Raw genomic sequence first — 27,872 nt, forward strand, 5'->3', positions numbered from 1 at the left:
ATTGTACAAGATTTTGTGTGTACTTCCTGAAGCTGCGAGTCTTGCCTCACAACTTGAATCAATTACGATTCAGATGATTCGATTCCTTGTCGTCCGACTCCAATGTAGAAGTTATCCATGTTAATGTTCATTAAAAAGGGACGTGAACAGCAATCAAACAAACTTTCTAGAAAATATTCCAAATGCTGCAAATCTCACAAACTTGAAAGCAAGTCCTCTGACTCCCAGAAGTTGCGTAACAGCCCGCCAATGAGATTACAGCTGAAGGTTTCAGATAACTCTTGCTATTTTGGTGCTTAATATGCATTAGACAGTCTGTAGGTTTGCCATCTGAGACAGAAACTTTATACTCCAAAATAAAATAAAAATGTTCAGAGATGCAGCTACTTGTTATAAAAGTGTGTCCTTTGCTTTCATGCAAACGCATTTAGATATGCTATCTAGAGGTTTAATATTGAATATGATTTATATGAAGTACATTATGTACAAATTTGTAATATAAGGTATTTATAACTGCTGTTATAACTGCTTCGTTGGCATCACTACCCAATGCTAGAAATCTAGGAGGTTCGGGAGCTCTGACTTCTATCCAACACGAATCTGAGATTTGCAATCCAAAATAATTCATTTTAACATTTTTATGGCACTCTGTATCAAGGCATTTGAAATGCTCACCCCAATTCCAAATATTAACGGTAATAACAAGAATCTCATTATTTAATACGTCTCCCTTGGAAGACAATTATCTTTAATCAGGTTGTTGAATCTACAGAATCACATTCAGCGTTCCCACGGCTGCTTTTATCAGAGGAAATAATTATGGGCCAAGTACTACTCAGTGTATTGTAAACAGGTAATAAATAACATCAAGCTGCTATTGTTGTATCATTTCATTCATTTTAGCTTTACTTTGGTTGACGTCTTAGCAAACAAAGAGATGAAATCTTACCTTCATCAACACCGATTCGCTGAGTTTTTCTCGATTGACGATCTTAATGGCGACTTTCTGACATGTGACACAGTGCACGCCGAGCTTTACGAGACCTAGAGGCAAAGAAAGCAAACGCATAGCTTTACAAACAAATACGTATTTCACTTTGAATTATCATTGGTCTGCACCCGCAACCCCGACATGCAACTTGCAAATTCACTTGCCCATTACAACCGTTCAAATCTCCCCGTATCTATTCAGATGCTCGAACACAAGCGGGGCTAAGGGCACCTGTGAGCTCTCCATTCATATCTGAAGACAAACAGCATCAGGTACAGTAGATAAGCAAAATTGCGAACGGAAATAATGCCACACTTCAAGCCAAAGGCTCTTCGGGTTTATCACTCCTGACGCGGAGTTTCATGGTGTGCGAGCAGCACGCCGGCTCTGGAGAATCATTTTTCAAAGCATCTGACACACGGTTAACACTTTTATTCGTCAAAGTGGTGAATGTTCAGGGGCTTTTACATCAGCGCTTTGCAGAGTAGTTCCCCTCCCTAAGTGCGACACGTTCAAGGACTGGAGAAAAATCTTTATTCAAAGACTTTTTGTAATTGTTAACCGAGCGTTTTCAAGAGCGACGAAACTAAAGGACAAATCAGCAGAGTTGCTGCCTGCTCTGAACAGGAGAGGATAGAATAGAATAGAGCATCACCTGTGCAGGGTGAGATAATACATTTATTATATCTGAAGGTAAACTTGGGGAAATCAACATACTGCAGTTTGTAAATACTCAATAAGAATAAGTAACACGGCAAACTCTGCATCGCCATCTTTCGTTTTGGATAAAGAATCTACTTATAAACTTCAAAAGCCGCCTTAAGTTTTAAGTTACAACAAAAGGGCTGTGAGTTAACTTGACTTTGGGGTGGGAGAAAAAAACTATTCACAAATGTTTTTTGTAAATGTTATATAACTTGACTTCATCAGAACAAAAAAGGCGGAAGGCAACCGTGAGAGAGGTGCAGCAACCAACCCAGTTAGAGAGCGAACGCCTCACGCGGAGATACAGCGGAGCATACACCAGCAGTGGAGAAAGAGAACGCCATTCAGCCCCGTTGTACAAAATTTAAATATAAACGAAATACATTTCAGGATGTAGTGCCTTTATTGGGCACTCAGTTGTATTAAAATACAATAAGTGCTGGTTCAAAGACTAGAAGCGAAAGTGCCAATTGGCCAACACTAGTCGGAGTGCAAATGCGACGTGATGACGTTTTCTCTATGCTAATTAGTATGTTAGAAATCGATTCTGAATCTAATCGTGACCCTAAAAATCGATTCTGAATCTAATCGTGACCCGAAGAATCGAGAGAGAGAAAAAGAGAGAGAGAGAATTAAACAACAATTGTGTTTTTCAGGCCGCTCAATGTGTGTGTTTGTGTGCAAGCGAGAAGACCACTAGCATGGATATAATCATCACAGGACATTGACCATAAATAAATAAATAAATAAAATGTCATCATGAGAAAAGCAGGAATAAATATTTCACTAAGAAAACTGAACAATCATAGACCGTCACTCCAAATCTGAGGCTTGACTGCATGAGATTGTGTGATCTTCAGTGAGCTCAACACTTGAAGCATTCAGCTGACCACAGGACGGCCACCCGCTCCTTATTGATTTTTATTCTTTGCACATGTTCCCCATCAATAGTAATAAAAGAGCTTCATGATAATAACCCAAAACACAATATTCTCCTTGACCTTCAGTTAATGTATGCCTTTCAGTTCTGTCAGCATATGTAGAATTATAAGGACACATTCAGATTTGGTCCAGATCAATTGTGTGCCACATGCACTGGTTTGTGTGAGGGGGTGTTTAAAGACTACGCAAATCAGAAGTTGCAAATGAATTACCTTCACGATTGTGATGTATTTCTGAGAAAAATTCAGATTTTTCCGATTGTGAATAAAGATTACAAAGACAAAAAGGGGGATTGACAGATTAAAAGTTTACATAAACTACAAATAAAACATCTGTAACAAAAAGGCACAATGTACTTTATAATAAAGGAATTTGAAGTGTTTTTTCTTTCAAATTAAAGGATTGCACTATTAAATAATATTAATAGTAATAATAAACAACGTAAAATGTTTAAGTAATACTCTGGCAGACATTAAGTTTACAGCCATTTCTATTAACCAGAAAACTTAATACAGCTGAAACGATTCTGGACAATTCCTTTATGTTAATACAGTTAATTGAGCATTTTTAGGGAATGTTTTCTTTACAGTGTGACAGAAACTTACTAGTACATTTTCTTTAAAAAAATTCAACAAAGGACATTCTACGGAGACCGCTCACCTGTTTGTCGTTGAAGACCTACGGCATGCAAGTGCTAAATCCTTGTCATCTGTCCTTATTCTGGTTGATCTCTCTCTGCTGAATTTGACACTGTGAACCACATCCAGATCTCACCAGCTGACAACTGGAGTTCCTCAGGGATCAGTTCTTGCTCCTTTCCTCTTTTCTTTATATACCACCTCCCTGGGTCCAATTATTAAGGCACAAGGGGTTTCCTACCATTTTTATCCAGATGATATGGAGCTTTATTTCTCTTTTCAGCCAGATGACCCCACCATCTCTGCCCATGTCTCTGCCTGCCTTCTGGACATCTCTTCTTGGATGAAAGAGCATCACCTACTGTACAACTCAACGTCTCCAAGACAGAACTCCTGGTTATACCGACCCACCCATCAATTGAACACCACCTTATCATTCAGCTCGGATCCTCAACTATAACATCAAGCAAGTCTGCGAGGAACCTGGGGGTGATGTTAGACGACCATCTGAAATTCACCTCTCACATCGTAGCACTCAGAAGTTGCATGTATGTGCTCTACAATATCAAGAAAATCAGGCCGTTCCTGTAGGAGCATGCCTCTCAGCTGTTAGTCAAAGCTTTGGGCATATCAATACTGGACTTCTGCAATTGTCTACCGGCCGGACTTCCAACCAATGCAGTCAAGACCTTGCACATGATCCAGAATGCAGATGCATATCTAGTTTTCAATCAATCTAAAATAACTTGCTGCTAAAGGTCTACATCCCTACAATAGCCTAGACTACATAAGCAATAATGCAATATTACTTATTACAACAACAACATATCTTGGTTCTGACAAACAGCAAAACCAATGTTACTCACATACTGATCCGAAAAATCTTCGCCATACTGGGGGTCCTAACGCATCTCCGCTGGAAAGTCTTTAGGCTATAATAATAACATGGGTCCTAGCTCCTGCCTGACTTTTATCATTCTTTGTATACTTAAAATCGACAGACCCATTACTTTTATGTAATAGATAAGACATCGCTCTTTCTACTTCTTCTTACTGCTTATTGGCTACAAGTTTGTTACTCTGCCCGACTCGGTTTTCTAAAGAAAATTTGAAAAAAATACCAACCCTGCCTTTAATATACAGTATGTGAGCTTAACAACAATAAAACACAACATACAGCAGTCATTTATCTGACACTTGTCTCCACACTCACAGTGTTTTTTGCTGGTATTAAAGTATCCCGGGGTTGTCTTGTTTCACACACCAGTTGAACACTTGTAATTGTTACACGCTCAGTTTAGTAACCACAGGGCCATACCACAAAGTTGTTATAGGTAAGACAAAAACAATTTAATGGGTACAAGACTTTCTTTAGCGGGGTGTCGCTGCGGGCCACTTGAGTAAAATGTGGAGGTACAAACATCTTAATAGCGCAGCTCCCTGTGAGCAAGTTCAATGAGACATTAAATGTTAATGATTCAGCAACAAACAGCAAAAACGCTTAGAAAGATTTAAGTTAAAAAGTTAAAAGTTCATAATCTACATGAAGCATCATGATAAGATCATAATATTGTGAACGAATCAAAAGTTTTACAGTCACATATGTTATTGTTGGAAACTGTAAACTATTTTACTGTAAATTAAATTTGTAAACTGTATATTAATAAATGTAATGATTTAATACATTAAATAAAAGCTATTAATAAAGAGTTATGAAACAACAACAAAATAGAAGTATAATTAACTAAAATGTCAATAAAAGTCATATTTGTCCAACTTGACCATCTATAGAAAGAAGTAAAGACACAGGATCAACAAAATGTTAAATAGTCTATTTGCCATGTTTTGTGTTGCCTTTCAATGACCAAAGTCATTCGCAATCTTAATTTATCAACATTTATTTTGTATAAACACAAACACATTGTGTTTAGTCTCTAGGCAAATCTTAAAAATGGTTGGCTTTTATGTTAAAACTGTTTCATTAGATTTAGCAGGTTTGAGCTTTGTAACTGCTTCGCATTTCGTTGGAACAATTAACTCATTCTCACGTTAAGAGCATTCCACCTGCGGGACTGTGTGGGCAGCACTTGTGCAAAAATGGAAAAAGATAGAAAAAGAAAATGATTGTATAGTAGATGTCTCGGGGTATGAAATGTTTTTGGGAGCTGAGAGGAAGAATGGCACTGCACCTTAGTAGTCAGTGCTAAAACTTATTAGGTTAGACTGTCTAGACTGGTTCAGTCAAGTCATGTGACAAGTTTTGAAGACTTTTATAGGCTATTTGCAATGATATGTTTTACAGTTATGCACCTGTTTCAGCTCATGCAATGTTTTGAAAGGCATTAACTACACCAGCTACAGGAAAAGTTTCCTAAACCCCTACACATCTGTCTCCCCCATATCCGCCTCCTTATTCAAATGAGTCCCTCATGAATTATTCACAAGTCTATAATTATGCATTCCTTTTGCTGACGCCGAGTTTGAGGCATTAAAAATAGATCCGAGTGGAACAGCAGCACAGGCCGGCGCCGTGTTTTGACTGCCTCCCTTTACCCGCCATCGCAAAATCTGCGACGCTCCCCGCCTGAAGACGTTTTTCCTGACAGGCCCTATCTTGCCGTGGACACTTCGGCGACAGGCTAGAGGAAATCTGGATCCCTCACGACAGCTGAGCTAAATTCCAGTGATGGGGCGTACAGGTTCTTTTGCCAAAAGCGTTTTTCCGTCCGTCTTGTGTGTGAATCCGCTTCAAAAGCATGAGGATTTGCTACCTGCAACTTCCAGGGCTGGAATTTTTCCCTGCAGTGTACGCCCGCTCGATTTTGTGTACGTGGGCGATTGTCATTGACGCCAACAGACCTTTACTCCTGTGATACCTTCCACACGGTAGGGGTGATCAAATTTTGAGGAGGTGCATGCATACATTTGAATGTCAATTAGACTGCGATGACAGGGAGGGCGACGTGTGTAGACAGTCAAGTGTTCGGTTGGTAAAACGATTGCGTTCACAAGTGACAAACTGGGCCGCCTTTGCTTAAGAGATAGTAATAAAGAAAGTAATAAAAATGACAATTTTGTCATCGCTCAATCACCCTCGTGTCATTCCAAACCTGTAAATGACTCTTTCTTCTGTTGAACACAAAAGAAGATATTTTACTGAGAAATGTCTCAGTGGTTTTTTGTACATTTAATCAAAGTCTTACTTTGCCACTGGTGGCGTATACCCATGTAGTCCAATTCCCCCACATTAGTTGCTTTAAAATATTTCATTATTCTTTACAAGGCCAAAAGAGATCGGCAAAAAACAGGGCGTTTTTCATTACAATGTCTTCCAGAGTTCTTCCTCAAGCCCACACTAAGCTGCTTCTTACTCAGAAATGCACTTAAACCACTCCACATGTGCAGACACAGGCTGGACACACACCCATGTGTGTGTTTACGGTCCAAGCCGACAGCAGATACAGTAGCTGCAGAACAGATTAGCGTGAACAGCCCCCGAGGCTCTTTCGGGGCGGCTTGTGCGGTTGTAAGGCTGTCGACCACCGTGGTTCGCACATGCTGCATCTCTTCTATTATTTATCTGTTTATCTCGCCATTAATGAGGTAATGTTACGCAACAACCCAGTACTGAAAGTATCTTTAGCATCAAAAGAGATGTTTAACACCTCCGATAAGACCGGAATCTTTAGTCTAAAGTAAGTGGGCATTATTTTAAACTTTTTATTTAGTTATTATTTAAAACATTGTCAAAAGTACACTGTAAATATACAGCAATTTCACCGAAATTTACTTAATTTTCACGTATTTTTGAAGTGTGTTAAAAGACGTCATATTACAGAAATAGATTTACGTTTGTTTTCTGGCGCATTAATTTACAGAATATTAGGATAGGTTAACAGAATATTAATAATTTCTTCAGTTTTTAAAGTTGCAATCTGTAACTTCTGGCTCTCTTTAAATATATATATTTTTTTTACAAAGGAGCACACTGATAGTTGAAGGGGTGGAGTTCACAGATGCCCTGCCCAAGCCGTATAATTTACACCATCGGAGATGGATAACCACTAGAGGGCAGAAGTGCATGTTCAGATTTGTATTAAAGATTTTAAAGGCAAATAAGTTTAAAAAAAAGAATGACCCACACTGATTCTTTCAAAGATTGTCGCCAACTGGCAACCGAGCTGTCGAAATACACCAGTGGGTAAATCGTAAGGGGGCGGGGTCACACGGACCAAAACAAAAAGAGACATTCCGACACACAATGCACATTTCAGAATGGAATAACTGGCTAGAGAAGAAACCAATATATGAATTTGGCATGTTGTCTAAATGTCTACAAACATATTAAGGTATTGTTTTGATTGAACGGGTTAATTTATTACAGACAGCACCTTTAACTTGGACTTCAAGAGCGTTTGAATTATGAGCATGAATAACCGTAACTTAGCCTTTTTGCACTTATAGAAAGAGTAGATATAATAAAAACTGAAACCTCTGGTAAAAAAATGTTTTACCCAAATTTGTAAAAACAAAATACTAATTAATATTCAGGTTATTCTGTGGTTTTATAATATCTTATAATATCCATATCAAAAAATCAAAACAAATATCGTAAACAGTATGTAGGGCAGTTAAAATATAAGATTTTCACTTTGCAAATATTCTTGATAATGATAATATTGCCGGACCACTGCAGTTAAAACACGATTTTCAAAATTTTTGGCCAGTGAATCACAATCAATATATGAGTATAGAAAGGTTGAAATACAGAGTAACAACTGTGCCCCTTAAGTCAAAATAATAGTCATGGTTTATTTCATTGGTTATTGTCAATATCGGTTTATTGTGACACTCAGAATTGTATATTGTTGCATATATATATTTTTTTGTTTTATTTATTTGACATGAGGAATGTGTTTAGTCACTGCGGTCGCGATTCCATCACTGTATTACATGCACACGCTCTTCAGCCACAGTCAGCTTTGTTGTGTTGCCTGCTGTTGGTGGAGTTGGCGGGGTGTGTGTTCACCTCCCATTGCTCAACTCCCAGACTCAAAACACATCTACTGCTTTTGAAGCCGTCACAGAACGCATCCACTGCAGTGGAGCTCCATGCTTCGGTCTGGAGAGAGAGAGAGAGAGCATTGCCGCTGGGGGTTAGAAAGGACTCTTCTCTTTATCCTCTAGTATAGAAGAAGAAGTGAGATGTTATCCGCACCCGCTGCTCCCTTGGGGTACGAGATAAACATACTGTATACTGTACATATTTATATGTGCTTTAAAAAACAACATCTGAATATTCTACAGTATTTCCACGGGAGTATGAATGATAAGAGAGAGGAGGACTTTTGAAGTGTCAGATCCGCACACCCACTGAGAACAGGAGTGAAAGTTGTAATATCCAGTTGAAAACTTATTTATCTACTTCTTCATATCTCGTTCCCTGCTTCACCCATGCTAAAGCTTGCATCTTTGCTGGAGATGAAGACATCAGAGGAGCAAGCCATCGTGAAACGCTGAAGAAACCAGGGGAAGGGGGTCTTGGCAGGATCGATGGGCTGGGATTATGATACCCTGCAGCTTGAGTCTCTCACAGCCTCATTTACCCTACGTTAAACGAATGTGGCGCACTGCGGCGGAGAACAGCCCTAGACACCCTGAAAGACTTTTACTGAGTTTCAGAGTTCAGAAAATATAAATATGAGGTATTCTAGTCCGTTGTTTTACCCCCTGTTGTAGGCATCTGTTACTCTGTGTTTGTATAGCAAATGTACAGCACATTGGTCAACCGAAGGTTGTTTTGAAATGTGCTATAGAAATAAAATAAACAAACATACAAAGAAACAACACAGTATAAGACACAAATTGCTATTAAGTCACAAAAGGAAGTGAATTGCATTGATTTTAGACTAATGCAGACTGAAGTATCTTTAGTCATTGCAAAATGACAAGAGATACACAACAATGTTGGTTGTCAAACATTTGTGCCTGTTGTTTTTCTAAAGATTATTGCATGGCTCAATGACGATGTTTGTTTTGAACTCTTGAAATAAAATTCTAATTAATACTATTATAAAAAAATACATTATTGTACTATAAATAATAAATTATTATCGTTACATTTTACTAAAATGATGAAAAATATATGCTACCTTTTAATTGTTATGGTTTCGGCCATGTGCGTCCAGAATTTTCGGCTTCGATCCATTATTTTTATTTGAGTGCAAACTAAGAGTAACTATAAATCATAGTCTTGGGAAGACAATGATGTTTAATACATAAATAAAATTAGTGTAATCAGCAGAACTAGATATGGTTTCATTTTGTGTTCTCAAGAAGTATTTCGGTTAGGAATGTCACGCTGAGAAAATGAGTAAATTAAAACAAGACTTTTCAGTTTTGGTTGCAGTATTTTGATCTCTCATTTTAATATATGTGGGTCTTAAAGCTCATGTGTTTTGATAATCTTATGCGGTGTTTCTTTTCTAAGCACTTCTCATGTACTAATCTTTTACTCATCTACTTGTCATCTTGGTTCCTATTAAAGAACTCATTTCTGACTCAACACTGACATTTTGACATGAGATTGAATTCTCTGAGTTTCAGGTCACTGAGAAATGTCTTTTTATGTCTATTGTTTATGTGTACTTATATGTCTTTTATATAGTTTAAATCTGACCCCTGACAGTGTTTTTATTGGGTCTAAATATTTAACTAAATGCCTTGGTTATAAATGTAATATTTTTGCCCCATGAAGACAGTTTTACACAAGTGACTTTCTTTCTAACTAAAAGTTCAGTAGATCAGAATGTATATAGCCTAATACAAACTATTTTTGTACAGTTAGCACGGTGCTATTAAATGCTAACAAAACAATGCAAACAAATACCCTGAAAGCAAATATTTCTACAAACTCAAAGTCTTGATTCAGATAAATACGATTCTTGAGAACCAGCTCAAAAAGTCAATAAAAGATAGTCTTATTATAGGGAGATTGAAGGGTCTGTAACACTTACAAATGGAGAAAGCAAAATGGCTAACTGCATCCATTGCTATCCATTGAAAAACTAGCCTCTGGTCTCCTATCGTGCGTTGTGCTGAAGTCAAGGCATCAGCATAAGCCCCTTATCAACACTTTTTGGGCTAAAGGTTGCAGGCTTTACATCTTGTGGCTTTGAATCAGGTCAAAGAAACGTGATTGGTTGCTTGACCTGTCCGTCAAAATGGTCTCTTGGGCCGGCATTGGGTGATTCAAGCGGCAAAGGTATCTAGACCATCAGTATGAATCTGCCTTGTAATGAAGAACCCTGCTTGCCAATTCAAGTATATTGTTTAACTCTTTGTAAATTTCTAAATTTGAATAACGCTGCTGCAACATCAAGCATTTTTGGCCACAGAAATCACAAAATATCTCAGCAAAATCCTGTATCTGGTTACTATAGTAAAAGGTTAGTACTTCATAAGGGACTTTTGTTCATGGTGTTCAGAAAAAGGAAGAACATTCTCCTGTCACGCATTTACAGTACAGTATATCAACTGCCCAATAATTCAGTAGATAAATTAAACTAGTAAGAGCGTGAACATTTTTGTGCCAAATAGTGAGGAAACAGCCCATCTTAGCTCATCCTGAGTGAATTCTCAATGAGCTCCATTAAGATGCAATTGCTGTTGTAGGAAACCAAAACCAAATTTCTGTCAGCTTCACAAAAAATGTTAAAAAAGTTCTGGTTGTTAATTTCCTTTATCTGTTTTCATGCCCTCCAGACCTTTTTTACACATTAGACATTCATGAATGTTCACCCCATAAAAACATAGTAATTATAAGCCCAAATTCCATTACAATTCATGAGGTCGACCTAAATTTGAATAACAAGTCGATGTATACCGATTATTGTTGCCAAGACCCTGAAGGTTGGAATGGCTAAGCAAGGAAAACTCAATCCCATTGCTTAACAGATCGCGGATATCAGCGTGCACATATGGCACAGTGACTATTAATCAAGCACCCTGAACTTTCTCCTCTATTCTTGGAATTCATTTGTTCCTTTAATGGTGTTTTTTGTTCCATTGTTCTGTTTAAGTTATTTACCACCGTCATAAGGGCTTATGGGATGACAGGGCCACCTTTAGAAATTGATGACTTTCTCAGAACGAAGAGAAGTCAGAAAGTCAAACAACCCACTTTAATTGAAAACTAATTTCTGAGGGCCACGAGGGGATGGATATTGGTTTCTTTCCAACATCAGAATCTTTGTGAAGTGAATTAACAAAAAGTTTAATTAAAAGGTGATGGGGTGCTTGGATTAGTCAATGCGATCCAAACTCGGCACGCGGGCAAAGTCACGCAAATAACTTTTTGCAGATAAGTCCTGGCAGGACTGAGTTTTATTGGCAAGGCGATCTATCTGTTATCATAGAAGGTCATGAACGTTTGTCACCAAATGAAGAAAGTATCGAGTTTGAGGCACAAAAGGTTGAGACAGGAGTGGAAGGGTGCGAGGGAGTATGCATGCATTTGCATGAGCGTGGCTTTAATTGGGTCGGGTCTGCGCGCCGAGATAACCTCCTGCCGTGCGGAAAGAGCACATGTCAAAAATCCCTTCTACCTCTGAGTGGTCGGACATGTTCAAAACAGACAGCACGGTAGGAGGTGCCGACCCACATCGCTGCCTGTAGACCAGACTCTCGTTTAGCGGTGCATGCCACACCTTCTGAAGGGTCATGTGTTGAAGGTCATCCGTTCTCCGTTTTGTTCCCAAGCAGTGCGGTTAACCGGCATAATTAATGCAGTGGGAGTTCTTCAGATGAAGATAAGACTGTGTCCTAAATTATTCAGTCAATTTTGTTTCTGTAGAGAAAAATCGCTTTGGTCTAACGCTTTATCTGAAACCAAGAATCATTCAATGTGGACTTTGTTTGCTTCGGCTAAAGTAAAACCATAAAAACCTTAAACTAGAGCATTAGGAGAGGTGCTTAAAAAGAAAAAAGGATTACTTTACTATCGTTCTTATTTTTAGTATTTGCATTTGCCAGATGGACCTGAGAAACGCATTGTGGTGCAGTCAGAACGCTCTTAAAGGAATTGTTCACTTTCAACATAAATTTTCATAATAACTTACTCACCCCTGTTGTCATCCAAGATGTTTATGTATTTTTTCTTTAGTCGAAAAGAAATTAAGGTTTTCGATGAAAACATTCCAGGATTATTCTCCGTATATTGTACTTCAATGGACTCCAAACGGTTGAAGGTCAAAATTACGGTTTCAGTGCAGCTTCAAAAGGCTTTAAACGATACCAGACGATGAATAAGGGTCTTATCTAGCAAAATGATCGGCCATTTTCTAAAGAAAATTAAAATGAATATGCTTTATAAACACAAATGCTCACCTTGCTCTGTTTTCCAAAGCGCGATCACGACTTGACGTATTGCGTAATTACGTTTAAAAGGTCACGCTTGACGTAGGCGGAATCCATGATACGCACACGAAATGACCATTTTAAACAAAAAACTGACACAAAGACAATTGAATGTGTATCATTGAACATTCAACAACTTTTGAAAGGTCCTCCTTCTCCACATTTGTAAACACTGACTCGGTACTTCCGTCTACGTCAAGCGTGACCTTTTCAATGCACTGAAACTGTCATTTTGACCTTCAACCGCTTGGAGTCCATTGAAGTCAACTGTATGGACAATAATCCTGGAATGTTTTTTCAAAAACCTCAATTTCTTTTCTACTAAAGAAAAAATTACATATACATCTTGGATGACAGGGGTGAGTAAATTATCATGAAAATTTATTTTTGTATGTTTAAAGTGAACAATTCCTTTAAAGGAATAATTCACACAACAATTAAAATTCTGTCATCATTTATTTATCCTCATGTTGTTCAAAACCTGTTTGTGACTCAGTGTACCACAAAAGAAGATATTAGGAGAAATGCGGTGGTGGGCTAATACAATCAAAGCCAATGGGGTTCAATGTTGTTTGGATACCACATTTTTTCAAAATATAGGCTATTCTTTTGTGTACTGCCGAAGAAAGTCATACAGGTGAGTAAATTATCAAATAATTTTAATTTTTGGTTGAACTATCACTGAAAAAAACAAATACATTGTGTAAGTTACTTATACATTTATACGATTTTGGTTTATGGTGCAGAAGTCGAATAAGGACAGTGATCAGACAGACGATATTCCCAAAGGAAGAACATGGATGGTTTGCAGGGTCAGACAGAGGAATCCACCGACAGACAGATGGCTAGATGGATGGATGCACGCACTAAAATCAATATTTCATACAACATCAAGTAAATTTCAGCCAGCGATTTACATTCCACCGCTCCTTTGGTATTACTTAATACTCATCCATGCGAGAGACGTAAATAAACACACTGTAATTCAGCAAGTGACAAAAATCTTCTTAAATCAGCTGCTAAATGAATACTACATGAGACCGTATATAGACTGACAACTTGCGATACATAATTGATAAATATGCCGGTGTGGTAAGAATGACACTCGGGAGTGTCAAAGCTGTCAGAATGGTTGTGAAAAATAAGAACAATTGCCATTTTCCTGCCTGGTTGTTTATCGCCATCAGATTGTCAACATAGCTCGGTTGCTAGCGTGGAGGAGGGACAAGACGGTTGGAAGCAATCACTGTTGTAGTTAATGTTGGGCCCCTTGACTTAGGCCTCTTGAGGGACCCTTCATTTTAATACGGCCCCACTGCCTCAATCTATGCAGACACTGCAGCTGCTTCATTACCTCAGCGTCTACTGAATGCTAATAAGCCGACCTGTAAATTCCCATTAGCCTCTTCTTCTGCCAGTATGTTAAGCGTGAAAACAAATCATGGGAATGGGAGAAAATGTATGTGTTTTAATCCCAAAGAGAGCAGCCACGAATGTAGTGGAACACTGTGAATGATGTGTTAAATAATAAATTAAATGTTCCGTCACGCCAACAGTGATAACTATAAAGTTATCTTACTGCATTAGCGTCCTCACCAATGTTGTGCCCTTTAAATTCAAATAGATTTTGATTGGACGTTTTATTGTTCAGCGGCTAAAAAAATCACTCTGATTCTCTGTAATGTTACTGGTAATCGACCGATATATCACAGCGTCTGATAATATTGTCTAATATTCAAAAAACAATATAGGCCGAACTTATTATAAAATAATTTAATAATAAACTATTTATTCTGCAATTTTATTAAAATTATGATTGATGTCAAAAACTATTTCAAATTCCACAACCGGAGCGGATTAAGGTGATCAGGGGCCCCTAGGGTGCTCTCTGGGTGAGGCCCCCTTTAGGTGGCTTTCAGGTGCCTTTCACGCTTGCAGTTTAGTGATCCAAATGTCACAGCTATCCAATCACCAGCTTATTTTTTGGTTATATTTCTTATGGACCAATGAGGGTCTATTTCGGCATATCAGAGGCCCCTAAACAGGTGGGGCCCCTAGGCTACAGCCTAGGCAAGCCTGTGCGTTATTCCGCGCCTGCCCACAACAATTTGTTTTCTGCAATTATTTTAGAACCTCTGGACTCAAAAGCCATTATCCCCTCAAATAAAAGCTTGGTTGTCTGAAGAGAATGAGATGCAAAACATGGTACAAAATTATATACATTTTGATAAATATCTGCCTTATTTAGCTTACATTATATCATACAGGAGTTTCTATTGTATGTCTTTAGGCTACATGGCGCTAACTAAACACATTATGTGCAATAAATGTTCAATTAGTCTCCGTAATTTGTATGTTTCTCATCTACTAAAATTACGCTTGTGTTATATTGGCCACGACCACCTTTCATTGTTTTTATAATTGTAGTGTGAACTCATTGTTTTCTTACATGTATCGTTCATTATCTTTCTTGGTGTAAACGCCTTCACTCTCAAATGCGAGTGAGCTTTGGACAATCATGTCGCATCTCTATTCAAGGTCATTCCAAACAACAAGGTCCAGGGTTTGCTAGGAGGTGTTGTGAACATTGTGAATAGCATTAGTCTTAATGCAAACCAAAAACTATATGAAGCTCTCTAGACAATACAGTCATCTTTGCAAAATGTAGTGTAGCATGAGACATTACATCTGGCCTAGGTCATTTTTGATAACGATCAACAATATTCTGGTATTTTACGTGGTTCGCTTTAGCAAGGCAGAGGATGAGGAGCTTGTGGGTTAGAAAGAGAGTGAATGAGAAAGATTTCCCTCGTTTTTCCCACTGGGGATGAACAGACATCTGTTCTACACCACTTTAGGGGCCTTTTAAACTGATGTTTGCCTGTCACATTGCACAGGGCCTGTGGAACAATTACATGGTGTGAATTATAACATCCACATAGCTCCAGCTCGCTATAATGCAGATTTTTAAAGCATTCCAGAACACTGGGAGTCATATCAGGAGGAGAAAAGTGGAAAAAACACGAATTTGCCCAGAATCAGATGTTCCAAAAAATCCAAAAGCAGCCAAAAAACCAAAATGTCCAAAAGGAGATGCAATTAGATTCATTAAAGAGAAACTTTGCCTGAGAAATGTTTTATAAATCCAGCTTGTGGGAAGGGAGGTAAGATGACTTCACTGAAATAAATGAAATCACATTTGAGCAAAATCTCACCCAAAGGCTTGTGACTGACTCAACAATCCCGAGAATGATTCAGTGCTATAAGTGAACAGTCAAAGTGAACTTTTTCTCTACAGTGAAGAACCACATTATGTTTTTGTACTGTACATCATTGTTTCTCAACCAGGGGGCCGGGAACCACAAAAGGATCTCCAAGTTCACCCAAAAAAGATGTCTATTTATTAACCCCCATGTTGTCCAAAACATGTACTGTATATGACTCTTTCTTCTGCAAAACATTTTGATAATTGTGGTTTTGTGTCCATACAAATGTCTTCTTTTGTGTTCTTCAGAAGCACATGCGTTGAATGACAAGAGGGTGATAAAATGATCCGAGTGTCTATTTACCTTGAGTACAAATAGCCCCCCTTGTTGGCACAGACTATTTGCGCTAGCTCCGCCCACCAATATGTGATTGGTATAGAGAAAGTGTCACAACGACGCCATTTCAGATTTTATAGCTTGGTATGGGAGATCAGGGTTCTAATCCACCTCTCTCAAAAATACGCTATTCAGCCTTTTTCTATTACCTTACAGATCACAAATGCATTTCAATAAAATTGATTAAAGACTTAAAATTATTTTGTATTCACTCATTCAAGTTTAGCCGTAAGGTTAGGGGTTGGTGTAGGGCTTTAATATCTCAATAAGTTGCCATAATTTTAATCATTTTTATAAATATAATAATTATTATTGCATAATGTTAAATGCACAACAATAGTGTGGTGTAAATTGTAACGTTATCTGACTATTTATAAATAAATAGCATCTAACTACTATTTCTACTTAATCCAAAGAAATTAAGAAATTTTCGGTTAGTGTAAATAGCATATCTCTAAGAAACATAACCTTAGTGTAAATAGCATCTGTCTCTATTTTCACATAGTGCAAATAGTCGTTGCCTTAAATGGTGGCAGAATTTTTGTTGGTCGTAGACATCATGGTGATTCTCTTTGAAAAGGTCCAGAAAAGTACTAAAGACATTGTTAAAATGGTCCATGTGATCACAGTGGTTCAATGTCATTTTTATGAAGCAACAAGAATACTTTGTGTGTGCAAAAGAAACCAAAATAATGACTTTATTCAACATATTCTTCTCTTCACTGTGAGTCTCAGACGATAAAAGCACCCCAATGCTTTCGCATGCGGGTTGTGCGCCGAACGACGCATGACGCATACATCTGCCAATAACTGCTCTTCGGTTATAGGTGCTTGTCTGTGGCATGTGCACAACTTAAAAACAAATGAAAATGATTAAAAATTAAAGTAAGAAAGAGACCTAACTTATAAGAGGCTACATAAAAATGATTAAATAATGTAAAGCAGTTATTAAAAAGGAATCACTAAAAATTCATTAGCCATTTAATTTAGTAGCCTGTGTACATGTGAGCAGCCTATGAGACACATTTGTTTGTTTGTTTACAGGTGCCAAAATAACAACAGCAGTGGGCGGAACGCAGTGGGGGGGGGACGATTTGGTGGGGTTTGGGGTATCAACGCACGTTGTTTCATTAATTACAAAACAGATTTCACAACCAACTTATTGTTAGTTCCACACCCAAAGGAGAAATTACTCCGCAGACGAACGCAAGAGGGTTTTAGCCTGCCTACGTTTCTTACATAACCAATACATTACATAAAGTATTACCGCAGTAATCCTTGCAGCATAACAGCGGCTCCGGCTCACCAAAAAACCAAGCATGGGTTTGGCATAAGACAACCAACAGGCGTCAAAAACTCAAGTCGAACATTTTATGATGCGGAGCAGATCAGCATGTGTCTACATGATTCCCCGTCTTTATGAATTTCTGATAAAGCTGATGAGCTGCACTTGTCGGGCTAAGAGACTCGGAGCAAACGTAAATCACACACGTGCGAGAGATCACGGGGCTTTCGTATATCATCTTAATGTCAGTGAATCCGTCTTACAAGCGGCGAACGAATCATGAGCGCAATTACAGCTCTCGTCTTGCTGGCGCATCACATTCCAGGTGCCTGCAGGAGTGATGACACGAGGGAATATTTATGAATGACTGCTACATTATGCATTTTACAACAGATGCAGGAACGATACAAAGCGGCATAACATTTAAGATTTGTTACTGGATGTCCGAGTGCAAATCTTCATGCATTCTGCATTTGGTTGATGTTTTATCCTCAAAGCATTGCCAAGGAATCGAACCTATGAGCTTGGAATGCTAACACCCTTTCCTACAATGATGCAGAAAATAGTTTATTACATTTGTTCCTTTTTTTGGCATTGTACAGCTTTATTTGATAGTATTCTGTAACAAATTTCTGTATTTTCTGTAACAAAAAGTGCCGTATCACAGAATTAATACTGTCAAATGCTTAATGTAGAACCTGCCGTAGATCTGCAAAGAATTATGGTCCAATTCTATTGGCTGGAAAATTCTACGGTTAATCTATATATTTTTGTATATTTTCCCTGTGAATCGTAATACGGTCTCGTAAAAAAAGAGGTTTTTACTTCAGGTAATAATTTCTCAAAAATATATCTTAAAAAGGAGTGAGCAAGAGAGGCAGAGCACATTTTTTTACTGGGTTTAATAAGTTAAATCATAATGATTATAAACAAACTATAAACAAACTTTAACTATGCAAAAAAAGGCCACATACACGGCAGACGTGTACAGAACCGACGTAAAGGCCATCTCTATGTGCCGCGCAAGAGATTTCCGGGAGAGAGGTCCGAGTGTTCACTTATTTGTGTTGCCAGATCTTACAAGAAAAAAGACAGAGAACAAGAGCAAGCCCAAAATAAACTGAAACAAATCTAAATCCTTTATTTTAAAATGAAGACCTTAATATCACAACCTCTGTTATCTTTTCCATACACTGGCTTTATGAGTTCTGCTTAACCCGAATCATATGTACTGTAGAACACCGAACGTCGATCATTTTGAAAATCTCACCTAAATAATGGAATGATAGATAAAGAACTGCTGGATAACTTTAGTGTGGACTGAGAAGTTTGTGCACAACGCTGCATGACAGAATGATAGAAGGCAACAAAGGTGAAATAGTTATGGGCCGTTTTATGAACCCTCGCCCGGGGCTTCTTGATCTTCTGGATCACCACATTGACTGTGATGTGAAGACAAGTGTTGAGTACTGTGAACTACACAATCGGTAAACCGGAACTGTCAGGTCGATCGATTAATTCACACCTGTATAAAATGTGGCTGCCGTCACGAAAGCAGATTGGCACACACACAAGGACACACACATATTTGCTTTCAACTGATGATGCAAGCAGCTTTATTACACTCTACAATAGAGAGAGAGAGAGATTGTGCATGAGGGGGTGGTTGATGAGATAAAAATGCAAAAATGCCGCAATGGTGACAAAAACAGAACCGGAGGCAGGATACGGGTACAAGGAGTGAGAAATGCTACACAAAACTAATGGACGCATTCCCACAATCCCACGCTACAGCGAAGCATTCGGTTACAGTGCAAATCCAGAGATTAAAGCTGATGGTATAATCTGCCTGGGAATATCCTGTGACCGAGCAACTCCCCCTCAACTCCAAACAAACACCGATAGATGTTTCATCTCTGAACGTGCCGTTCTTGTTCGGTTCACTAGGGGGCATCTATCTCACTGCAGAAACTACAAATCTGAAACCCCAAAGCGTTCATGCGGATGAACAAGATATTTGTCACACTCAAATGTTGTCACTTAGTCTACAAATACTAATTTGGAGAACCTACTACCATAGTAGGAAAAATAGCTTTTTACATTTCTTTGTTCTGTTGAAAACAAAAGAAGATATTTTGAAGAATGTAGGAGTCAAACCGTTCTGGGGCACTTTTGACTGCCAAAGAGCCATTTTTCCAATGGTTGTCTTCCAAATATCTTTCACTGTGTTCATCAGAACAAAGACATTTATACAGATTTGGAACAACTCGAGGATGAATAAATGATGACAGATTTATTTTTATTGAGTGAACTGTTCCTTTAAGTGTTTAAATAAATAATTTGATCTCACGTGCTCTTATAATCTACAATGGAGATGGATAAACATATTTGGCATGCCGTGCTATACGGTATGAAAGTGTTCACACACAAGATTTGCATTAGACTGAAAAATCTCAAACTTGTAAGATTATGTGACATTACTGTACGTCCACCCTTAAATACAACAGAACAGATTAAACATACAATCCATCCCGTAGTCATTGTAGAGTATATAACAGCATGGTCGGCAATATTTACAGTATTATTGATCCGCATCAGATTCTTACCTGGTGATGATAGCAGTGGATGGATCATTGATGGGGATTTTTTTCCAGCAAGCAGAGAAAGAAAGAGAAAAGAATTATTATATTAGTAAAGTCTTCATGTTGGAGTCACACGACACTTCAGTAAACTAACCACGATCAAACTATAGACTTTTTGAAAGGAGATGACGGATAATTGATGTCATTTTGGTGAACATAATAATACCAAAGAGTATAAAGATATATACAGATATAAACAATAAATCAGGATTTGTGGTATTTCTGCAATGAATTTATTTGAAAGCGCCCTTTAAACTGACACACATACACCTGCTTCATTTCCACACTCTGTTTAAACAGGACCCTACTTTACTCATAGTTCCCACCGAAAAAGCATTTGCGCAGCTCTTTTCTACAGCTTTCCATTTCTGACAAATTACCACCTTCTCATCGCATTTTACAGGCACATCAAAACAGAAGAGCACTGCACTTAAATACAGAGAGAGATCGCATCCGTCTTAACCGAGCATCATAACCAGAAGCTGCATTCATGCCAAAACAGAACAGCTCATTCATGCATTATCATAATTGCATCTATAATCCAAATATCTCAACAAAATATTCAGCGCAAACAAAACTAAAAAATCTTTAAATTCGCTTTTGAATCAAGTAAACGCAGCTCGAGTCATCAATATATTTTTAACCGTGGCGTGTTCACACACTAAGACTCCAAAAAACTTTGGACTGGTCCTTTCCATCAGGTTTGCCACGTTACCAAATACCAAACATAGATGACATCAATTTGGTGCTCGACATGTCACCTGACCGAGCAAAGATTTTTGGACTACATAATGACATTCACATCCATTATAGTGGATAAGTGCATTGCCTCTGTCATAAAAGGCCCAAAAAATACTCCATGTTTCTCCTCTGCAGATTAAATGAGGGTTGAGAAGCCAAAAGCTTTGCGGTGGGCCTCACAGCGGAGCATCAGGACAGCGGTAGAGAGCGTTATTACTGTAAATGGAGCATGCTGACATTGGGTTAAAAAGGCAGAAGAGCTGTACTTAAACGATTCGAGGCGTTCTGTTACCGTCCTCTCCAGCCTAGAGCTTTAAATCCATTACAGGACCAGCCGGTGACGCTTGAAAGAAAGATTCTGTGGTTTTATATGAATTCGGTTTTCATATCTGAATGTACGACAAGACATAAATGTATTTGAGAAGCTTTTTCAAGTGTCGGCTGTGATTATGCTTGTTTTTCTTACTTTGAAAATTGGAAATAGAAGAAAAGTATTTTTTTATAATGCGAGATAACAACGTGCAATCAAATTATGCAGTACAAGTATAATTGAGGTTTTTTGAACAGATACATTAATTGCAATCAAAACACCAGCCAATTTATCTTGAAGGGGTTAGATGTGTACGAGAAAGCCGGTGACAAATGTACGACTCACACAAACACTCACACAAGGACAAATAACTTGAATCATTAGTTACAAACAAAAGGCTCACATAAAGTCTCTTGTACAATTACGAACTGACTAGTAAGGCTCACCGTTCGATCCCTATCAACATTACATACAATATGGCGGACACTAATAATCAATTGTGTAATGGCTATCGAGTACCTCAAAGATGACGTATTTGTGTATGCAAACCCCGGCAGCATGTTAGTATTTACGGACTTGCGGTCTCATCGCGCAAAGTTTTTTGAATGGGTTTTAGGTAAATCGTCTGAAATAAGATCTGTGGTGAAAATATCTCGAAATATTTTCACGTTTTAATCTATGACATAAAACACACCAGTTATAACCCGCTCTGTTTTTTTAAAACCTTTATGGTGTCTTTAAAAAGGCGGTTGCTAACAAGAAGCGACTACATCTTTTGGCAGCGATGTTAGACGTCATCACACGTTACTCTCACAAACAATGCAACATGGGCACAAATCTCTAAAAACATTGCTGGAGATTCATTAATAACCAGGGAATCCGTTTGAAAAAGTTGTCGGAGGCTTGGTGGTGGTGACATTGATATCGAGCCATAATGTAGTATGTTTATAGCCTTGTGTTAGCTTTTAAGTTTTTACTTCTTGCCGATTGTATTTAGGTTTAAAATAATCCTAATATTGTTTTCGTCTGCGAAGATTATCTTGTTAGACAAAATTTGTATACATCATGAACTTTTGTTAATCACAGATCTTATTTTTTGTGATCTTCCAAGTCTATGTGAAAAATGCATGTTTTCGGTCGAGGGAACCAGCATGGCGCTAACTTCCGATTTGGCCTACAAAAATAAGAAATCTCTGAGATACTCAATTAAAGTAGTGCTGGCGATACTTGGATAAAAACCAGTATGTATTTTTGTCATGATGTGAATTTTGAATATACTGCATTACTAGTGTATGTTGCTTAAACAACGTGCAGAACGTAGCGCAGCGTGACAGTTTCAGTGGGGTCCCTTTTCATTGTTGCACTGTGTTGAGGGCACAGCTGTATGTGTTACTTAAGCGTCACGAAGAAGATGGATAGGATAGACATTGAAAGTTCTGAAGCTGTAGAACGTGATGACATAGTATGTGAATGAGGAGCCGTGTCTGTTGTTTGGAGGTTCTATGGTTATGAATTAGTAAACAGAGCGTTCGCTTTTACTGCACACAGTATGTGCATGCAGTGAGCGGCCAGAATGCGTCTTTCTATGCAGCGGCAATACTTCATCATAATTTTTCTACATAATAATGCGCGCGTCAGACTGGTACCTTATGCATGCGCATGCTCGTTCCAAGTTTACTCCTGACGCAGGACGGCCCACATTTAACTGAACACCTGAAAAGCCGCTACAGCAAAGCGTGGGGGCTCAGATCAGGACATGTAATGTATATTGAAATATCGAAAATGTGTTTCAGAATCATATCACCGTTATCGAAATGAATTATATGGCAATAATTATTGTCATAAAATTTTTGTCCAGCCCTACTTAAATCTATGTAAAGATAAGCATGCAAAGTAACATACACATACACATTTTAAACAGAGATGGCGATAGAGAAGCAGAAGCTACAGATTGCAGCTTTAAGGCAACTATTAGATTAGATAGCAAAAACTATTCGATTATGGACGTGTCGTATCAAAATAAGATATTGTCTAGGTTGAAACCAGGAAAGATAAGGATTTACCTCAAAAGCACTCGACCCAATCCTCTCTAAAATCCTCTTTAAAATCCATCCAAAGCTGTCACAATTAATTACAGGCCCTGTAACAAACGGTTCCCGCAAGAACCACACTTTTAAAAGAAGTCATCTCAATTATCCTCTCTCCTCGTGCGATCTAAACCCCAATGTTTCTATCTGAACTGGGAGCCAAAGGTTCTGAAACATCTGGGCCCTTAAAAGGGGTCTGATGGTCCTCAGCGGTAAATGACAGAGACTAATCATAGAAAAACTGTGGCAATTTGCCTCCTTGTAACGCCACGGCCCCCGACTCTGAGATGATGAATGAGCGGTAGATGAAGATGGGCAGATGTGTTAGTAATTGCTCTCCGTGTCCTCATATAAAAGAGTCAAACAGACGTGTTTGGTGGCATTAAACGTCAGCTCCGGACACGTCGAGGGGAAACTTCACCGGCTTGGATTTGGGTGCGATGCCTTTGTGTAAAAAAGGCACCAAATGACCGTAAATGTATATATTTTCAAATGTTACAAAACCGAATAAAAAATGTTTTGCGCAAAATTAAAACCGAGATCTGGAAGGTATAGTTCTGAACTTAAAAATAAATCGTCTCTGACAATATGAACTGCTGTGTTAAATATGCAGTTGCCCCATGAATCTTACGTCGTCATTTTCCTCTGAAGTGGGACAGACGAAGACGCGGAGATATTCATCGCGACCTTCATTAGTTACCGAATTTTCAAACCCCGGCTTTGACGCCTCGACAAATTAGTCAAAATAATATACCCATGAGTTACTCAAATACACATGATTATTTAATTTGCCTATAAATTAGAGAGTAGTCAAGTAAAGGAACCTATTAAACCCTCATGAATTTATTTATATTTGACAAAAAAAAACACGATGATCGCTTAAACTGCCCGTCAGGGCTATAAATCGCTCACGACAACGGCTGAGATTATACGAGATGAAATAATCATGGGAAGGAATCCTGATGAGCGAGTGTGTGTGTTTTCTTACTGACACACACAGACAGATACAACGATCTCAGAAATCCCAAGAATGAATATGTGTGGTCACACAGTATTTACACTGCTCCATTAACAACAAGAGTTATGCTGGTTCAGAGAAGGTATCCAATCATAACAGAGATCAACTACATATCAAAGTCTTAAAGGAACAGTAGGAGGCTCGTAAGTGCCCTTTTCATGAAAGGCCCGAGGAGGAAATCCCCCCCAACCATATGGGCATTTGTAATAATAATAACGTTGCTAATAAATGTATAGATTGTTTTTTTTGACAACGCTTCCGTTCAATTGCTTTTCGGCTTTAGAAAACAGGATCACAAGGACACGTCCCAATTAAGTCATGAGCAGGTTTTCTGCACACGTTCCTCTAACACCTCTCGATTCATGTTAGGAGAACAGGCAAGGCGTGATGAGGGAGGTTGTGACCTTTAGTGATGTGAGTGGAATGTTGCCGGGTTAACAGTCAGTGTGTATAAAGAAAAATATGTCCATCTGAAAGGAACCTAGAAAACCTAGTCTATTGGATAAGACATTAAGAGTCGGTGAGCATGTAGCCAGTTAGCCATAAACATGATACCCTAAGCCTCCACAGGATATCAGCATCCTGGTTAGCATTCAGAAGGTGTCCCTGATTCACCTGGTGATCAGGTAGGATGGGACAAGATACAACCAGAGGCAATTTGTCTTCCGAATGAGTCCCATCTGATAAAAAAAGACCTAATAACACTGAAAAAACACAAGAACATATATCTGATCGAATCCATTCACCTACTTTCATTTAATTAAAGAAAGCTTTTGTCATGGGCTGCATGTGGGATCGTCTTGAGCTTTGTTTGAGGAGAAAAACATATCAGATCAGATATAAAATATAACAAATATGAAATGAAGAGAGAATGAAGAGGAAAGATTTTATACTTCCTCACACGCAAGACTGGGATCGAAACAAAGTCGTAAGTATATGTAAGTTATATGCAATGGTCGGAGCCCGATAGCCTTAAGGGCAGTGCTCCGACGTGTGGCACGGTTGCGCATCGGGCGACCCGGGTTCGATTCCTGTCTCGTGGTCCTTTACCCGAACTCACCCACTTCTCTCTCCCACTTCGCTTCCTGTCCTCTCCCTCACTAAAACTGTAAAAAAACATTTGAAAAGTTATATCTAATGTTGAAACGTTACCCTTAAAACAAGAAAATATGATTTTAAAAGCAACACTGCTTGAGAATTTTGTTTGACTGATTCCCAGATGACCTCAACACTATCACACCCTTCCAGTAAGCACACTTGCGTACTTCACACGAGAGGTCATGTTTGTCACACAATGTTGACCAAACCTTGACTTGCCTAGAGCATCTTCAAATAAACAACGACGAATGCGGTCACACGGAGGTAAAGATGTTACTTCATGCCCCAAAGGTTCTTTATTAGTAAAACTACAGAATTGATTTGAACATGTATATTGTATTCTGTCACTTTAAATCACTGAGGTAAGCATAAAAACCAAAAGCATGGGCTGCCAGCTAACTTCAGGTTGAACTGGTGTACTCTGGGTAATTATCTATTGTGATGTGAAGAAATCAAGTTATTTGACAGGTTGCCATTTGCAAAAATGAAAGTTTAATCCTTTTGACTGAAATACGTTATCAGCGTGCCGACAGAACGCAAATGATGTTTGAATATCATAATAGAGTGATGACATTTTGTCTGTGTCAGGTTCTATTGTGAATGTTATGTGCGTGTGTTTATATGAAAGATACATTTTGTCAGTGTGTAATGCGTTCAGTTTAATGAACTGTATTGAGTAGAGTGAAAACTGAACTTATATTTTGCTTCAAGTGATAGTTCACCCAAAACTTCTGTCATCATTTACTCAGTCTTTTCATTTCAAACCAGTATGACTTGCTCTCTTCTGCAAAACACAAAAGAAGATATTGCGAAGAAAGTTGGTAACCGAACACCCATTCACTTCCAATGTATGGACACAAAACCAATGCAAGTGAATGAGGGCCAGTCAACAACATTGTTCAAAATATCTTATTTTGTGTTCTGCAAGAGGGTGAGTAAATGGTGACTATCGCTTTAAATTGTCATTATAAGGGTCATACATATAAACAAAACCATGTGGAATAACAACAAAAGAATGATACAAATTTATTAAAACTGTGTTACTGTATGTTTTATCATCTAGTGAAGTCACCCTTTGCAAAAATGTACATTTGTCATTATATCAAGCAGCTTCTTAAAGGCACAGTTCACCCTAAAATGGAAAAACATGACTGACTACATATGAGTAATTTCAGCATCTTAAACGGCCTCAACTTGCCTCTCTCTCCCTCTCTATGTACTGTAAATATATATATATATATATATATATACTGTATATCCTTGTATTCACTTATTTCCCCTCAAATGATTTACAAACACAAAGTAAAAAATTCTAAAATAATTCACACACATCATCAACGCCACGTTTCCACATGTGCATGGAATGCGTGTGACCAGCTAATCGTAGCTCCGCAGCAGAGCTCAGGTTTTAATTGCAGCGGCACAGAATCTGTCACTATCGATATCTCTCTGTTCCCGATGCCACGCGCACCGTAACGCAAACTAGCGCCGTGGCACTCACGCCAGTCAACATGAATCATTTCCAACCAGCAGAGGTGGAAATCTGCTCCCTCGCTTCTGCAATTCCCAGCGCTGTGAAATCTGGGACTCATTCACTGCTTAACTGCTGCAGTTCAGAAACGCTTTCATGTGCAGCGGGGTAAAAATCAATGGCTTATAAAGCAAAAAAACGGTAATCTGCATTTAATTAAGAGCTATTTTATCGATTATTTGTCGCTAATCCGGGCTGAATCTACAGAAAAGAGGGTAGAAACAAAGAAGAGACAGAGAGACAGTTACGAGCAAAGAAAGTTGAAAAAGAGGAAAGAAAGAGAAGGGAAGTAACCGAATTCGGCAGCGCTAAACCCCTCATCTTTTTTGGGAAAGATTAGAGCACAATGCATCAGCCAACCACGCAAAAGTGGTGCATTTGCATGACCCACATACAGCCCCGCTGTGCTCTGATTGGCTGGCGGGATGCAGCTGTGGGGCGGAGTCTTTTCCTCTCACATCACCAATTTAATAATTTACTGTTTTATGTAACTTGATGAGGGATTCTGGGCTCATCAGTTGCCGTAAGATCATTTCAGTCGCCCCCTCCGGTTCTCCTCAGAATTCGGAGGAAGCAAAGTTTCACACTGACGTGTTGGATTTACGCATAGGAACGATCGAATTTGTTAATCAAAGCGAAACCGCGTAGCACACGTCAAATTATTTGCGAGTGGAGAGTCTGTGCGCTTGTGCTGGCATATTTTTCTGCTGATATCGAGAGCTTTCTAGAAAACACACTCCTTGAACGCCACCGTTTGCACAAACCTTGCACAAGCACATAATCAACAGAAAGAAACATCCGAGAGACGACTTCAGCAAACTGCTGCACAAATGAATGGAATGAAGCCACCGTCTGACACAAGTAC

At 38.6% G+C, this 27,872-nt stretch overlaps 1 protein-coding gene across 2 annotated transcripts in view; it reads right to left on the reverse strand.

The window, feature by feature from the left end:
• Nucleotides 1–27,872, reverse strand: part of brsk2a (BR serine/threonine kinase 2a) — a 152,456-nt gene that overhangs the window by 72,734 nt on the left and 51,850 nt on the right. For both annotated transcript variants that reach the window (XM_079450626.1, XM_079450625.1), the window contains exon 2: nt 950–1,044. In XM_079450626.1, the coding sequence (XP_079306752.1) occupies nt 950–1,044 (95 nt within the window). The remainder of the gene's footprint in view (nt 1–949; nt 1,045–27,872) is intronic.

The sequence above is a fragment of the Barbatula barbatula genome (genome assembly GCF_947034865.1).
Source record: "Barbatula barbatula genome assembly, chromosome: 25".
In the NCBI taxonomy this organism is placed as follows: Eukaryota; Metazoa; Chordata; class Actinopteri; order Cypriniformes; family Nemacheilidae; genus Barbatula; species Barbatula barbatula.